This window comes from Staurois parvus, unplaced genomic scaffold (assembly GCF_062004578.1).
Source record: "Staurois parvus isolate SC_StPar_1 unplaced genomic scaffold, SC_StPar_1.0 ptg000213l, whole genome shotgun sequence".
Taxonomy (NCBI): Eukaryota; Metazoa; Chordata; class Amphibia; order Anura; family Ranidae; genus Staurois; species Staurois parvus.
The window spans coordinates 1-17,828 of NW_028318009.1; the positions used below are offsets into that span (position 1 = coordinate 1).

Below are 17,828 nucleotides of genomic sequence, written 5' to 3' on the forward strand. Positions count from 1 at the left end.
CCCTTCTCATTCCCCCCCCCCCCAGGAAGATCAATCCGCCGTGAAGATGTGCCCCCTTTGTCATTCCCCCCCAGCAAGATCAATCCGCCGTGAAGATGTGCCCCCCTTGTCATTATTCCCCCCAGTAAGATCACTCCCCCATGAAGATCTGCCCCCCCTGTCATTCCCCCCAGCAAGATCAGTCCCCCATGAAGATCTGCCCCCCTTGTCACTCCCCCCAGCAAGATCAGTCCCCCGTGAAAATGTGCCCCCTTGTCATTCTTCCCCAGCAAAATCAGCCCCCCGTGAAGATCTGCCCCCCTTGTCATTCCCCCAAAGCAAAATCAGTCCCCCGTGAAGATCTGCCCCCCTTGTCTTTATTCCCCAGCAAAATCAGTTCCCCATGAAGATCTGCCCCCCCTTGTCATTCCCCCCCCAGCAAGATCAGTCCCCCGTGAAGATGTGCCCCCCTTGTCATTATTCCCTAGCAAAATCAGTTACCCGTGAAGATCTGCCACCCTTGTCTCCCCCCCCAGCAAGATCAGTCCCCCGTGAAGATCTGCCCCCCTTGTCATTATTCCCCAGCAAAATCAGTCCCCCGTGAAGATGCGTCCCCCTTGTCATTATTCCCCAGCAAAATCATTCCCCCGTGAAGATCTGCCCCCCTTGTCATTCCCCCTGGCAAGATCAGTCCCCCGTGAAGATCTGCCCCCCTTGTCATTATTCCCCAGCAAGATCAGTCCCCCGTGAAGATGTGCCCCCCTTGTCATTCCCCCCCAGCAAGATCAGTCCCCCGTGAAGATGTGCCCCCCTTGTCATTCCCCCCCAGCAAGATCAGTCCCCCGTGAAGATGTGCCCCCCTTGTCATTACCCCCCAGCAAGATCAATCCGCCGTGAAGATGTGCCCCCCTTGTCATTATTACCCAGCAAGATCAGTCCCCCATGAAGATCTGCCCCCCTTGTCATTATTCCCCAGCAAGATCAGTCCCCCATGAAGATCTGCCCCCCCTGTCATTCCCCCCAGCAAAATCATTCCCCCGTGAAGATCTGCCCCCCTTCTCATTCCCCCCAGCAAGATCAGTCCCCCGTGAAGATGTGCCCCCCTTGTCATTATTCCCCAGCAAGATCAGTCCCCCATGAAGATCTGCCCCCCCTGTCATTCCCCCCAGCAAAATCATTCCCCCGTGAAGATCTGCACCCCTTGTCATTCCCCCCAGCAAGATCATTCCCCCGTGAAGATCTGCCCCCCTTGTCATTATTCCCCAGCAAGATCAGTCCCCCGTAAAGATGTGCCCCCCTTGTCATTCCCCCCCAGCAAGATCAGTCCCCCGTGAAGATGTGCCCCCCTTGTCATTACCCCCCAGCAAGATCAATCGGCCGTGAAGATGTGCCCCCCTTGTCATTATTACCCTGGAAGATCAGTCCCCCATGAAGATCTGCCCCCCTTGTCATTCCCCCCCAGCAAGATCAGTCCCCCATGAAGATCTGCCCCCCTTGTCATTATTCACCAGCAAAATCATTCCCCCGTGAAGATGTGCCCCCCTTGTCATTCCCCCCCAGCAAAATCAGTCCCCCGTGAAGATGTGCCCCCCTTGTCATTACCCCCCAGCAAGATCAATCGGCCGTGAAGATGTGCCCCCCTTGTCATTATTTCCCAGCAAAATCATTCCCCCGTGAAGATCTGCCCCCCTTGTCATTCCACCCCAGCAAGATCAGTCCCCCGTGAAGATGTGCCCCCCTTGTCATTATTCCCCAGCAAGATCAGTCCCCCGTGAAGATGTGCCCCCCTTGTCATTCCCCCCCAGCAAGATCAGTCCTCTGTGAAGATGTGCCCCCCTTGTCATTCCCCCCCAGCAAGATCAGTCCCCCGTGAAGATGTGCCCCCCTTGTCATTACCCCCCAGCAAGATCAATCCGCCGTGAAGATGTGCCCCCCTTGTCATTAATACCCAGCAAGATCAGTCCCCCATGAAGATCTGCCCCCTTGTCATTCCCCCCAGCAAGATCAGTCCCCCATGAAGATCTGCCCCCCTTGTCATTCCCCCCAGCAAGATCAGTCCCCCATGAAGATCTGCCCCCCTTGTCATTCCCCCCAGCAAGATCAGTCCCCCATGAAGATCTGCCCCCCTTGTCATTATTCACCAGCAAAATCATTCCCCCGTGAAGATGTGCCCCCCTTGTCATTCCCCCCCAGCAAAATAAGTCCCCCGTGAAGATGTGCCCCCCTTGTCATTCCCCCCCCAGCAAAATAAGTCCCCCGTGAAGATGTGCCCCCCTTGTCATTACCCCCCAGCAAAATCAGTCCCCCGTGAAGATGTGCCCCCCTTGTCATTACCCCCCCAGCAAGATCAATCCGCCGTGAAGATGTGCCCCCCTTGTCATTCCCCCCCAGCAAGATCAGTCCCCCGTGAAGATGTGCCCCCCTTGTCATTATTACCCAGCAAGATCAGTCCCCCATGAAGATCTGCCCCCTTGTCATTCCCCCCAGCAAGATCAGTCCCCCATAAAGATCTGCCCCCCTGTCATTATTCACCAGCAAAATCATTCCCCCGTGAAGATGTGCCCCCCTTGTCATTCCCCCCCAGCAAAATCAGTCCCCCGTGAAGATGTGCCCCCCTTGTCATTCCCCCCCAGCAAAATAAGTCCCCCGTGAAGATGTGCCCCCCTTGTCATTACCCCCCAGCAAGATCAATCCGCCGTGAAGATGTGCCCCCCTTGTCATTATTACCCAGCAAGATCAGTCCCCCATGAAGATCTGCCCCCCTTGTCATTCCCCCCCAGCAAAATCAGTCCCCCGTGAAGATGTGCCCCCCTTGTCATTACCCCCCAGCAAGATCAATCCGCCGTGAAGATGTGCCCCCCTTGTCATTATTACCCAGCAAAATCAGTCCCCCATGAAGATGTGCCCCCCTTGTCATTACCCCCCAGCAAGATCAATCCGCTGTGAAGATGTGCCCCCCTTGTCATTATTACCCAGCAAGATCAGTCCCCCGTAAAGATCTGCCCCCCTTGTCATACCCCCCCAGCAAGATCTGTCCCCCCGTGAAGATGTGCTCCCCTTGTCATTCCCCCCCAGCAAAATCAGTCCCCCGTGAAGATGTGCTCCCCTTGTCATTCCCCCCCAGCAAAATCAGTCCCCCGTGAAGATGTGCCCCCCTTGTCATTACCCCCCAGCAAGATCAATCCGCCGTGAAGATGTGCCCCCCTTGTCATTCCCCCCCAGCAAGATCAGTCTCCCGTGAAGATGTGCCCCCCTTGTCATTATTCCCCAGCAAAATCAGTCCCCGTGAAGATCTGCCCCCCTTGTCATTATTCCCCAGCAAAATCAGTCACCCGTGAAGATCTGCCCCCCTTGTCTCCCCCCCCCAGCAAGATCAGTCCCCCGTGAAGATCTGCCCCCCCTTGTCATTATTCCCCAGCAAAATCAGTCCCCCCGTGAAGATGCGCCCCCCTTGTCATTATTCCCTAGCAAAATCATTCCCCCGTGAAGATCTGCCCCCCTTGTCATTCCCCCCAGCAAGATCAGTCCCCCGTGAAGATCTGTCCCCCTTGTCATTATTCCCCAGCAAGATCAGTCCCCCGTGAAGATGTGACCCCCTTGTCATTACCCCCCAGCAAGATCAATCCGCCGTGAAGATGTGCCCCCCTTGTCATTATTACCCAGTAAGATCAGTCCCCCATGAAGATCTGCCCCCTTGTCATTCCCCCCAGCAAGATCAGTCCCCCATGAAGATCTGCCCCCCTGTCATTATTCACCAGCAAAATCATTCCCCCGTGAAGATGTGCCCCCCTTGTCATTCCCCCCCAGCAAAATCAGTCCCCCGTGAAGATGTGCCCCCCTTGTCATTCCCCCCCCGCAAGATCAATCCGCTGTGAAGATGTGCCCCCCTTGTCATTATTCCCCAGCAAGATCAGTCCCCCGTGAAGATGTGCACCCCTTGTCATTCCCCCCCAGCAAGATCAGTCCTCCGTGAAGATGTGCCCCCCTTGTCATTATTCCCCAGCAAAATCAGTCCCCGTGAAGATCTGCCCCCCTTGTCATTATTCCCCAGCAAAATCAGTCACCCGTGAAGATCTGCCCCCCTTGTCTCCCCCCCCCAGCAAGATCAGTCCCCCGTGAAGATGCGCCCCCCTTGTCATTATTCCCTAGCAAAATCATTCCCCCGTGAAGATCTGCCCCCCTTGTCATTCCCCCCAGCAAGATCAGTCCCCCGTGAAGATCTGTCCCCCTTGTCATTATTCCCCAGCAAGATCAGTCCCCCGTGAAGATGTGACCCCCTTGTCATTACCCCCCAGCAAGATCAATCCGCCGTGAAGATGTGCCCCCCTTGTCATTATTACCCAGTAAGATCAGTCCCCCATGAAGATCTGCCCCCTTGTCATTCCCCCCAGCAAGATCAGTCCCCCATGAAGATCTGCCCCCCTGTAATTATTCACCAGCAAAATCATTCCCCCGTGAAGATGTGCCCCCCTTGTCATTCCCCCCCAGCAAAATCAGTCCCCCGTGAAGATGTGCCCCCCTTGTCATTCCCCCCCCGCAAGATCAATCCGCTGTGAAGATGTGCCCCCCTTGTCATTATTCCCCAGCAAGATCAGTCCCCCGTGAAGATGTGCACCCCTTGTCATTCCCCCCCAGCAAGATCAGTCCTCCGTGAAGATGTGCCCCCCTTGTCATTATTCCCCAGCAAAATCAGTCACCCGTGAAGATCTGCACCCCTTGTCTCCCCCCAGCAAAATCAGTCCCCCGTGAAGATCTGCCCCCCCTTGTCATTATTCCCCAGCAAAATCAGTCCCCCGTGAAGATGCGCCCCCCTTGTCATTATTCCCTAGCAAAATCATTCCCCCGTGAAGATCTGCCCCCCTTGTCATTCCCCCCAGCAAGATCAGTCCCCCGTGAAGATCTGTCCCCCTTGTCATTATTCCCCAGCAAGATCAGTCCCCCGTGAAGATGTGACCCCCTTGTCATTACCCCCCAGCAAGATCAATCCGCCGTGAAGATGTGCCCCCCTTGTCATTATTACCCAGTAAGATCAGTCCCCCATGAAGATCTGCCCCCTTGTCATTCCCCCCAGCAAGATCAGTCCCCCATGAAGATCTGCCCCCCTGTCATTATTCACCAGCAAAATCATTCCCCCGTGAAGATGTGCCCCCCTTGTCATTCCCCCCCAGCAAAATCAGTCCCCCGTGAAGATGTGCCCCCCTTGTCATTCCCCCCCCGCAAGATCAATCCGCTGTGAAGATGTGCCCCCCTTGTCATTATTCCCCAGCAAGATCAGTCCCCCGTGAAGATGTGCACCCCTTGTCATTCCCCCCCAGCAAGATCAGTCCTCCGTGAAGATGTGCCCCCCTTGTCATTATTCCCCAGCAAAATCAGTCACCCGTGAAGATCTGCACCCCTTGTCTCCCCCCAGCAAAATCAGTCCCCCGTGAAGATCTGCCCCCCCCTTGTCATTCCCCCCCAGCAAGATCAGTCCCCCGTGAAGATGTGCCCCCCTTGTCATTATTCCCCAGCAAGATCAGTCCCCCATGAAGATCTGCCCCCCCTGTCATTCCCCCCAGCAAAATCATTCCTCTGTGAAGATCTGCCCCCCTTGTCATTCCCCCCAGCAAGATCAGTCCCCCATGAAGATCTGCCCCCCTTGTCATTCCCCCCAGCAAGATCAGTCCCCCATGAAGATCTGCCCCCCTTGTCATTATTCACCAGCAAAATCATTCCCCCGTGAAGATGTGCCCCCCTTGTCATTCCCCCCCAGCAAAATAAGTCCCCCGTGAAGATGTGCCCCCCTTGTCATTGCCCCCCCAGCAAAATAAGTCCCCCGTGAAGATGTGCCCCCCTTGTCATTACCCCCCAGCAAAATCAGTCCCCCGTGAAGATGTGCCCCCCTTGTCATTACCCCCCAGCAAGATCAATCCGCCGTGAAGATGTGCCCCCCTTGTCATTCCCCCCCAGCAAGATCAGTCCCCCGTGAAGATGTGCCCCCCTTGTCATTATTACCCAGCAAGATCAGTCCCCCATGAAGATCTGCCCCCTTGTCATTCCCCCCAGCAAGATCAGTCCCCCATGAAGATCTGCCCCCCTGTCATTATTCACCAGCAAAATCATTCCCCCGTGAAGATGTGCCCCCCTTGTCATTCCCCCCCAGCAAAATCAGTCCCCCGTGAAGATGTGCCCCCCTTGTCATTCCCCCCCAGCAAAATAAGTCCCCCGTGAAGATGTGCCCCCCTTGTCATTACCCCCCAGCAAGATCAATCCGCCGTGAAGATGTGCCCCCCTTGTCATTATTACCCAGCAAGATCAGTCCCCCATGAAGATCTGCCCCCCTTGTCATTCCCCCCCAGCAAAATCAGTCCCCCGTGAAGATGTGCCCCCCTTGTCATTACCCCCCAGCAAGATCAATCCGCCGTGAAGATGTGCCCCCCTTGTCATTATTACCCAGCAAAATCAGTCCCCCATGAAGATGTGCCCCCCTTGTCATTACCCCCCAGCAAGATCAATCCGCTGTGAAGATGTGCCCCCCTTGTCATTATTACCCAGCAAGATCAGTCCCCCGTAAAGATCTGCCCCCCTTGTCATACCCCCCCAGCAAGATCAGTCCCCCGTGAAGATGTGCTCCCCTTGTCATTCCCCCCCAGCAAAATCAGTCCCCCGTGAAGATGTGCTCCCCTTGTCATTCCCCCCCAGCAAAATCAGTCCCCCGTGAAGATGTGCCCCCCTTGTCATTACCCCCCAGCAAGATCAATCCGCCGTGAAGATGTGCCCCCCTTGTCATTCCCCCCCAGCAAGATCAGTCTCCCGTGAAGATGTGCCCCCCTTGTCATTATTCCCCAGCAAAATCAGTCCCCGTGAAGATCTGCCCCCCTTGTCATTATTCCCCAGCAAAATCAGTCACCCGTGAAGATCTGCCCCCCTTGTCTCCCCCCCCCAGCAAGATCAGTCCCCCGTGAAGATCTGCCCCCCCTTGTCATTATTCCCCAGCAAAATCAGTCCCCCGTGAAGATGCGCCCCCCTTGTCATTATTCCCTAGCAAAATCATTCCCCCGTGAAGATCTGCCCCCCTTGTCATTCCCCCCAGCAAGATCAGTCCCCCGTGAAGATCTGTCCCCCTTGTCATTATTCCCCAGCAAGATCAGTCCCCCGTGAAGATGTGACCCCCTTGTCATTACCCCCCAGCAAGATCAATCCGCCGTGAAGATGTGCCCCCCTTGTCATTATTACCCAGTAAGATCAGTCCCCCATGAAGATCTGCCCCCTTGTCATTCCCCCCAGCAAGATCAGTCCCCCATGAAGATCTGCCCCCCTGTCATTATTCACCAGCAAAATCATTCCCCCGTGAAGATGTGCCCCCCTTGTCATTCCCCCCCAGCAAAATCAGTCCCCCGTGAAGATGTGCCCCCCTTGTCATTCCCCCCCCGCAAGATCAATCCGCTGTGAAGATGTGCCCCCCTTGTCATTATTCCCCAGCAAGATCAGTCCCCCGTGAAGATGTGCACCCCTTGTCATTCCCCCCCAGCAAGATCAGTCCTCCGTGAAGATGTGCCCCCCTTGTCATTATTCCCCAGCAAAATCAGTCACCCGTGAAGATCTGCACCCCTTGTCTCCCCCCAGCAAAATCAGTCCCCCGTGAAGATCTGCCCCCCCCCTTGTCATTCCCCCCCAGCAAGATCAGTCCCCCGTGAAGATGTGCCCCCCTTGTCATTATTCCCCAGCAAGATCAGTCCCCCATGAAGATCTGCCCCCCCTGTCATTCCCCCCAGCAAAATCATTCCTCCGTGAAGATCTGCCCCCCTTGTCATTCCCCCCAGCAAGATCAGTCCCCCGTGAAGATGTGCCCCCCTTGTCATTATTACCCAGCAAGATCATTCCCCCATGAAGATCTGCCCCCCTTGTCATTCCCCCCCAGCAAAATCAGTCCCCCGTGAAGATGTGCCCCCCTTGTCATTACCCCCCAGCAAGATCAATCCGCCGTGAAGATGTGCCCCCCTTGTCATTATTACCCAGCAAAATCAGTCCCCCGTGAAGATGTGCCCCCCTTGTCATTACCCCCCAGCAAGATCAATCCGCTGTGAAGATGTGCCCCTCTTGTCATTATTACCCAGCAAGATCAGTCCCCCGTAAAGATCTGCCCCCCTTGTCATACCCCCCCTGCAAGATCAGTCCCCCGTGAAGATGTGCTCCCCTTGTCATTCCCCCCCAGCAAAATCAGTCCCCCGTGAAGATGTGCCCCCCTTGTCATTACCCCCCAGCAAGATCAATCCGCCGTGAAGATGTGCCCCCCTTGTCATTCCCCCCCAGCAAGATCAGTCTCCCGTGAAGATGTGCCCCCCCTGTCATTATTCCCCAGCAAAATCAGTCCCCCGTGAAGATCTGCCCCCCTTGTAAGATCAGTCCCCCGTGAAGATCTGCCCCCCCTTGTCATTATTCCCCAGCAAAATCAGTCCCCCGTGAAGATGCGCCCCCCTTGTCATTATTCCCCAGCAAAATCATTCCCCCGTGAAGATCTGCCCCCCTTGTCATTCCCCCCAGCAAGATCAGTCCCCCGTGAAGATCTGTCCCCCTTGTCATTATTCCCCAGCAAGATCAGTCCCCCGTGAAGATGTGACCCCCTTGTCATTACCCCCCAGCAAGATCAATCCGCCGTGAAGATGTGCCCCCCTTGTCATTATTACCCAGTAAGATCAGTCCCCCATGAAGATCTGCCCCCCTTGTCTTTCCCCCCAGCAAGATCAGTCCCCCATGAAGATCTGCCCCCCTTGTCATTCCCCCCAGCAAGATCAGTCCCCCATGAAGATCTGCCCCCCTTGTCATTCCCCCCAGCAAGATCAGTCCCCCATGAAGATGTGCCCCCCTTGTCATTATTCACCAGCAAAATCATTCCCCCGTGAAGATGTGCCCCCCTTGTCATTCCCCCCCAGCAAAATAAGTCCCCCGTGAAGATGTGCCCCCCTTGTCATTCCCCCCCCAGCAAAATAAGTCCCCCGTGAAGATGTGCCCCCCTTGTCATTACCCCCCAGCAAAATCAGTCCCCCGTGAAGATGTGCCCCCCTTGTCATTACCCCCCAGCAAGATCAATCCGCCGTGAAGATGTGCCCCCCTTGTCATTCCCCCCCAGCAAGATCAGTCCCCCGTGAAGATGTGCCCCCCTTGTCATTATTACCCAGCAAGATCAGTCCCCCATGAAGATCTGCCCCCTTGTCATTCCCCCCAGCAAGATCAGTCCCCCATGAAGATCTGCCCCCCTGTCATTATTCACCAGCAAAATCATTCCCCCGTGAAGATGTGCCCCCCTTGTCATTCCCCCCCAGCAAAATCAGTCCCCCGTGAAGATGTGCCCCCCTTGTCATTCCCCCCCAGCAAAATAAGTCCCCCGTGAAGATGTGCCCCCCTTGTCATTACCCCCCAGCAAGATCAATCGGCCGTGAAGATGTGCCCCCCTTGTCATTATTTCCCAGCAAAATCATTCCCCCGTGAAGATCTGCCCCCCTTGTCATTCCACCCCAGCAAGATCAGTCCCCCGTGAAGATGTGCCCCCCTTGTCATTATTCCCCAGCAAGATCAGTCCCCCGTGAAGATGTGCCCCCCTTGTCATTCCCCCCCAGCAAGATCAGTCCTCTGTGAAGATGTGCCCCCCTTGTCATTCCCCCCCAGCAAGATCAGTCCCCCGTGAAGATGTGCCCCCCTTGTCATTACCCCCCAGCAAGATCAATCCGCCGTGAAGATGTGCCCCCCTTGTCATTATTACCCAGCAAGATCAGTCCCCCATGAAGATCTGCCCCCTTGTCATTCCCCCCAGCAAGATCAGTCCCCCATGAAGATCTGCCCCCCTTGTCATTCCCCCCAGCAAGATCAGTCCCCCATGAAGATCTGCCCCCCTTGTCATTCCCCCCAGCAAGATCAGTCCCCCATGAAGATCTGCCCCCCTTGTCATTATTCACCAGCAAAATCATTCCCCCGTGAAGATGTGCCCCCCTTGTCATTCCCCCCCAGCAAAATAAGTCCCCCGTGAAGATGTGCCCCCCTTGTCATTCCCCCCCCAGCAAAATAAGTCCCCCGTGAAGATGTGCCCCCCTTGTCATTACCCCCCAGCAAAATCAGTCCCCCGTGAAGATGTGCCCCCCTTGTCATTACCCCCCAGCAAGATCAATCCGCCGTGAAGATGTGCCCCCCTTGTCATTCCCCCCCAGCAAGATCAGTCCCCCGTGAAGATGTGCCCCCCTTGTCATTATTACCCAGCAAGATCAGTCCCCCATGAAGATCTGCCCCCTTGTCATTCCCCCCAGCAAGATCAGTCCCCCGTGAAGATCTGCCCCCCCTTGTCATTATTCCCCAGCAAAATCAGTCCCCCGTGAAGATGCGCCCCCCTTGTCATTATTCCCTAGCAAAATCATTCCCCCGTGAAGATCTGCCCCCCTTGTCATTCCCCCCAGCAAGATCAGTCCCCCGTGAAGATCTGTCCCCCTTGTCATTATTCCCCAGCAAGATCAGTCCCCCGTGAAGATGTGACCCCCTTGTCATTACCCCCCAGCAAGATCAATCCGCCGTGAAGATGTGCCCCCCTTGTCATTATTACCCAGTAAGATCAGTCCCCCATGAAGATCTGCCCCCTTGTCATTCCCCCCAGCAAGATCAGTCCCCCATGAAGATCTGCCCCCCTGTCATTATTCACCAGCAAAATCATTCCCCCGTGAAGATGTGCCCCCCTTGTCATTCCCCCCCAGCAAAATCAGTCCCCCGTGAAGATGTGCCCCCCTTGTCATTCCCCCCCAGCAAGATCAATCCGCTGTGAAGATGTGCCCCCCTTGTCATTATTCCCCAGCAAGATCAGTCCCCCGTGAAGATGTGCACCCCTTGTCATTCCCCCCCAGCAAGATCAGTCCTCCGTGAAGATGTGCCCCCCTTGTCATTATTCCCCAGCAAAATCAGTCACCCGTGAAGATCTGCACCCCTTGTCTCCCCCCAGCAAAATCAGTCCCCCGTGAAGATCTGCCCCCCCCTTGTCATTCCTCCCCAGCAAGATCAGTCCCCCGTGAAGATGTGCCCCCCTTGTCATTATTCCCCAGCAAGATCAGTCCCCCATGAAGATCTGCCCCCCCTGTCATTCCCCCCAGCAAAATCATTCCTCCGTGAAGATCTGCCCCCCTTGTCATTCCCCCCAGCAAGATCAGTCCCCCGTGAAGATGTGCCCCCCTTGTCATTATTACCCAGCAAGATCAGTCCCCCATGAAGATCTGCCCCCCTTGTCATTCCCCCCCAGCAAAATCAGTCCCCCGTGAAGATGTGCCCCCCTTGTCATTACCCCCCAGCAAGATCAATCCGCCGTGAAGATGTGCCCCCCTTGTCATTATTACCCAGCAAAATCAGTCCCCCGTGAAGATGTGCCCCCCTTGTCATTCCCCCCCAGCAAGATCAGTCCTCCGTGAAGATGTGCCCCCCTTGTCATTCCCCCCCAGCAAGATCAGTCCCCCGTGAAGATGTGCCCCCCTTGTCATTACCCCCCAGCAAGATCAATCCGCCGTGAAGATGTGCCCCCCTTGTCATTATTACCCAGCAAGATCAGTCCCCCATGAAGATCTGCCCCCCTTGTCATTCCCCCCAGCAAGATCAGTCCCCCATGAAGATCTGCCCCCCTTGTCATTATTCGCCAGCAAAATCATTCCCCCGTGAAGATGTGCCCCCCTTGTCATTCCCCCCCAGCAAAATCAGTCCCCCGTGAAGATGTGCCCCGCTTGTCATTACCCCCCAGCAAGATCAATCCGCCGTGAAGATGTGCCCCCCTTGTCATTCCCCCCCAGCAAGATCAGTCCCCCGTGAAGATGTGCCCCCCTTGTCATTATTACCCAGCAAGATCAGTCCCCCATGAAGATCTGCCCCCTTGTCATTCCCCCCCAGCAAGATCAGTCCCCCATGAAGATCTGCCCCCCTGTCATTATTCACCAGCAAAATCATTCCCCCGTGAAGATGTGCCCCCCTTGTCATTCCCCCCCAGCAAAATCAGTCCCCCGTGAAGATGTGCCCCCCTTGTCATTCCCCCCCCAGCAAAATCAGTCCCCCGTAAAGATGTGCCCCCCTTGTCATTACCCCCCAGCAAGATCAATCCGCCGTGAAGATGTGCCCCCCTTGTCATTCCCCCCCAGCAAGATCAGTCCCCCGTGAAGATGTGCCCCCCTTGTCATTATTCCCCAGCAAAATCAGTCACCCGTGAAGATGTGCCCCCCTTGTCATTCCCCCCCAGCAAAATCAGTCCCCCGTGAAGATGTGCCCCCCTTGTCATTCCCCCCCAGCAAGATCAATCCGCTGTGAAGATGTGCCCCCCTTGTCATTATTCCCCAGCAAGATCAATCCGCTGTGAAGATGTGCCCCCCTTGTCATTATTCCCCAGCAAGATCAGTCCCCCGTGAAGATGTGCCCCCCTTTTCATTCCCCCCCAGCAAGATCAGTCCTCCGTGAAGATGTGCCCCCCTTGTCATTCCCCCCCAGCAAGATCAGTCCCCCGTGAAGATGTGCCCCCCTTGTCATTCCCCCCCAGCAAGATCAATCCGCCGTGAAGATGTGCCCCCCTTGTCATTATTACCCAGCAAGATCAGTCCCCCATTAAGATCTGCCCCCCTTGTCATTCCCCCCCAGCAAAATCAGTCCCCCGTGAAGATGTGCCCCCCTTGTCATTACCCCCCAGAAAGACCAATCCGCCGTGAAGATGTGCCCCCCTTGTCATTATTACCCAGCAAAATCAGTCCCCCGTGAAGATGTGCCCCCCTTGTCATTACCCCCCAGCAAGATCAATCCGCTGTGAAGATGTGCCCCCCTTGTCATTATTACCCAGCAAGATCAGTCCCCCGTAAAGATCTGCCCCCCTTGTCATACCCCCCCAGCAAGATCAGTCCCCCGTGAAGATGTGCTCCCCTTGTCATTCCCCCCCAGCATAATCAGTCCCCCGTGAAGATGTGCCCCCCTTGTCATTACCCCCCAGCAAGATCAATCCGCCGTGAAGATGTGCCCCCCTTGTCATTCCCCCCCAGCAAGATCAGTCTCCCGTGAAGATGTGCCCCCCTTGTCATTATTCCCCAGCAAAATCAGTCCCCCGTGAAGATCTGCCCCCCTTGTCATTATTCCCCAGCAAAATCAGTCACCCGTGAAGATCTGCCCCCCTTGTCTCCCCCCCCCCCCCCCCAGCAAGATCAGTCCCCCGTGAAGATCTGCCCCCCCTTGTCATTATTCCCCAGCAAAATCAGTCCCCCGTGAAGATGCGCCCCCCTTGTCATTATTCCCCAGCAAAATCATTCCCCCGTGAAGATCTGCCCCCCTTGTCATTCCCCCCAGCAAGATCAGTCCCCCGTGAAGATCTGTCCCCCTTGTCATTATTCCCCAGCAAGATCAGTCCCCCGTGAAGATGTGCCCCCCTTGTCATTACCCCCCAGCAAGATCAATCCGCCGTGAAGATGTTCCCCCCTTGTCATTATTACCCAGTAAGACCAGTCTCCCATGAAGATCTGCCCCCCTTGTCATTCCCCCCCAGCAAAATCAGTCCCCCGTGAAGATGTGCCCCCTTGTCATTACCCCCCAGTAAGATCAATCCGCCGTGAAGATGTGCCCCCCTTGTCATTCCCCCCCCCAGCAAAATCAGTCCCCCGTGAAGATGTGCCCCCCTTGTCATTCCCCCCCAGCAATATCAATCCGCTGTGAAGATGTGCCCCCCTTGTCATTATTCCCCAGCAAGATCAGTCCCCCGTGAAGATGTGCCCCCCTTGTCATTCCCCCCCAGCAAGATCAGTCCTCCGTGAAGATGTGCCCCCCTTGTCATTCCCCCCCAGCAAGATCAGTCCCCCGTGAAGATGTGCCCCCCTTGTCATTACCCCCCAGCAAGATCAATCCGCCGTGAAGATGTGCCCCCCTTGTCATTATTCCCCAGCAAAATCAGTCCCCCGTGAAGATCTGCCCCCCTTGTCATTCCCCCCCAGCAAGATCAGTCCCCCGTGAAGATGTGCCCCCCTTGTCATTATTCCCCAGCAAGATCAGTCCCCCATGAAGATCTGCCCCCCCTGTCATTCCCCCCAGCAAAATCATTCCCCCGTGAAGATCTGCCCCCCTTGTCATTCCCCCCAGCAAGATCAGTCCCCCGTGAAGATCTGCCCCCCTTGTCATTATTCCCCAGCAAGATCAGTCCCCCGTGAAGATGTGCCCCCCTTTTCATTCCCCCCCAGCAAAATCAGTCACCCGTGAAGATGTGCCCCCCTTGTCATTACCCCCCAGCAAGATCAATTGGCCGTGAAGATGTGCCCCCCTTGTCATTCCCCCCCAGCAAAATCAGTCACCCGTGAAGATGTGCCCCCCTTGTCATTACCCCCCAGCAAGATCAATTGGCCGTGAAGATCTGCCCCCCTTGTCATTCCCCCCCAGCAAAATCAGTACCCCGTGAAGATCTGCCCCCCCCATTGACGCAAACATCCCCCCCTAGCAATAAGCTCAGTCTCCCTTGCTGCAAATCCCCACCCCCATGTGACTGGCACCCACGTGTAACTGCACCACCAAAACATGTTATGGCCCCCCAATATCACTGATCCCCCCACATGTGACTGTACTTGCCATGTCACCCCCCCAGCAGCTTCCTGTAATTGCAATCCAGCATGAAAGGAGTTAACACTTTCTCAGAGCGAGATCGCTGATCGTCTGCTTATGCCTGAAACTGGCACATGCGCAGATACATCAAGGGGGGCAGATCCTCACGGGACACACATCTTCATGCAGCGGCTCTCCTCTCGAGCTGTCAGCGTGACAGCTTGTGAGGAGAGAAATGCGGATAACCGGCATTTCCCTATTTACATGTGATTGGACACAGCTGATCACATGACCGCCACCATCTTCTGGGCTGAAGGGATCCGCGCACACAATCTCCTTCCCTTTAGGGGCGGTGATCCAGAGTGCGGCTGCGCGGCAGAGCAGCTCTAGCGGCGTTTTATTGATCCGGTCGCCGTGAAGAGGGAGGCGAGGATAAGAACAGCGGCTATGTCTGCCTTGATTTTCGCTGGTAAGGAGTCGCTTTGCATGAAAGCGTTTGGTCTCCGTATTACACGTGCAGTGTGTGTCTCCATTGCGGTTTGAATAGTATATGTATGATAACAGTGCGCCCGTACAGCTAGCAGGGCGGAGCTCTGAAGTGCCTTTAAAGGGTTAGTTTACCTTTCCGGTGGATATGAAGCACAGGGGGTTAAAAATCACGGCGCTGTGCGGAGAAATCCACCTGTAGGCAAACTTCAGCCCTTCAGCTGTTTTTGCAGGACTACAAGTCCCATCAAGTCTCTGTCTCTGGGAGTCATGTCTGTGTCCCGTAGTGTCTCATGGGAGTTGTAGTTCATCAGCATCTATAGGGTTAAAGTGATCTGTAGGCCAGTTTGCAGCTTTCATAAGATCTGGCTCCAAGAAAGTGTCATTGTGAGTGAGGGGGGCTGCCCTGTGTATGGGGGTCAGGAGGGATTGTATGCTGAAACTGACACTGCAACTGCAAGAACCGAACATGGAGCCACTGTATCAGTCATACATACGTGTGCGCGGTGCGTTCCCCTCCCCCATCTCAGCTGAGCTGACCCGAGCATGGAGCCGCTGTATCGTTCATACATACGTGTGCGCGGTGTGTTCCCCCTCCCCCATCTCAGCTGAGCTGATCTGAGCATGGAGCCGCTGTATTGTTCATACATACGTGTGCGCGGTGTGTTCCCTCCCCCATCTCAGCTGATCCCAAGCAAGGACCCGCTGTATCAGTCATACATATGTGTGCGCAGTGCGTTCCCTTCCCCCATCTCAGCTGAGCTGACCCAAGCATGGAGCCGCTGTATCGGTCATACGTGTGCGCGGTGTGTTCCCCTCCCCCATCTCAGCTGATCTGAGCATGGAGCCGCTGTATTGGTCATACATACGTGTGCGCAGTGTGTTTCCCTCCCCCATCTCAGCTGATCCGAGCATGGAGCCGCTGTATTGGTCATATGTGTGCGCGGTGCGTTCCCCTCCCCCATCTGAGCTGAGCTGGTCAATGGGGGCACTCGGTGTACAACTGTCATTTCACACCTACCGGGTACCATTGACAAGAGTGAGAAGGATATGTGATCTCTGTTCATCTGTTGCAGTGGTCACATGATTGGTAGCCAGTCCCACCAGCTCCTGATCATTTGTGCAGAGAACTGTCTGTGAGCGCGTTCTGTGCACTAGATCCTTGGCCCCCCATTGATGCACATGTGCGGTGAGGGGGACAGAGCCAAACCTGTTTACTATCACACATATGCATTACCTGGGCAGCAAGTGGTTGTAAACCTCAGACATGAAATATGAGCAAGCATATCCCTTTATAGTGTGTATTTATCTGTCAAGAGCACGAAGTGTCATTTCTGTCCACTGCCTCCTTCCTCTATCAGCATGAGTCACTTTTGACACCAAGAGGAAAATGGTGACGGGGAGGGACCTCCAGTAGATTGATAGCCTCAGCTCTGTTCCTGTGTGGAGGGGAGGGGTTGTCTTCCCTCCAATCAGTTCTCAGAACTCGCCTCACTGAGCTCTGCAGAGTGTCGTTTCATCTCTCCATCCCCTTTTTTTTCTGGCAGCTCAGACAAGCTTTATAATTTAACTTTGACCGGTGGCACAAGAAATAATACTGTAGATAAACATGTACAGTTTATGTAGGATTAGTTTAATCTCTATGTATCACCTGAGGCCAGTCACTTCACTGGGTATATTGAGAGGTTTACATCCACTGTAAGGAAAGAATGCTTGTAGTATGAATAGCATTGATCTTTGTAAATGGTAACTTGTTAGCCATGAGAAGCATATTCTATAGAGTGCAGGGCGTGGTGTGGAGTAATGAACAAAGCAGAATAGGGAGTGTGCTGGGCCTGATTGTATTACATACAGCACAGTCCCTGGGGTTGTATGCAGTATATCATGTACAGCAGGTGTCCCCAAACTATGGCCCGCGGGCCAGATACAGCCTGCCAAAGTCATTTACCCGGCCCGCTGGGCCAACCAGAGAAAAAAAGCAGCGGCGGCAAATAGCTAGGCTGCTCGCTGGGTCCTCGGCCATGAGGACCCAGCGAGCTGTAGCCTGGTTAAGACTCACCCCCTGACTTCAGGCTGATTTCTCTGCAGCCAGAGGAGCCACAGGAGAGAAGGAGCAGAGCACACCAGCCACCAGGTACAGTGCATTCCGGTGCCCAGTGCGTTACAGTGTACAGTGCATTCCGGTGCCCAGTGCGTTACAGTGTACAGTGCATTCCGGTGCCCAGTGCGTTACAGTGTACAGTGCATTCTGGTGCCCAGTGCGTTAGTGTACAGTGCATTCCGGTGCGTTAGTGTACAGTGCATTCCGGTGCCCAGTGCGTTAGTGTACTTTACATATTGTATTGCTTTTTCCTGTTTTTTTGCACTACATATAAGATAAGTGCATAGGAATCTTTTTCAAACTATAGTCCAGCCCCCCAACAGTGTGAAAGTCTGTGAACTTGCCCCATGTTTAAAATGTTTGAGCACCCATGATGTACAGTGTGGTGGTTCTCCGCATGTAATGTATAGCACAGTGCCTGGGGCGGTGTGCAGTATGCCATGTATAGCACAGTGCCTGGGGCGGTGTGCAGTATGCTATGTACAGTGTGGTGGTCCTCAGCATGTAATGTATAGCACAGTGCCTGGGGCGGTGTGCAGTATGCCATGTGTAGTATGGTGGTCATCAGCATGTAATGTATAGCACAGTGCCTGGGGTGGTGTGCAGTATGCCATGCGTAGTATGGTGGTCCTCAGCATGTAATGTATAGCACAGTGCCTGGGGCGGTGTGCAGTATGCCATGTGTAGTATGGTGGTCCTCAGCATGTAATGT

General features: G+C 55.1%; 1 protein-coding gene across 4 annotated transcripts in view; it reads left to right on the forward strand.

The window, feature by feature from the left end:
- The first annotated feature begins 14,880 nt into the window (after positions 1–14,880).
- Positions 14,881–17,828, forward strand: part of LOC149460982 (uncharacterized) — a 40,669-nt gene continuing 37,721 nt past the window's right edge. For all 4 annotated transcript variants that reach the window (XM_089678938.1, XM_089678937.1, XM_089678939.1 and 1 more), the window contains exon 1: positions 14,881–14,998. In XM_089678938.1, coding sequence (XP_089535064.1) covers positions 14,977–14,998 — 22 coding nt within the window. In that variant the 5' untranslated portion in view covers positions 14,881–14,976. The remainder of the gene's footprint in view (positions 14,999–17,828) is intronic.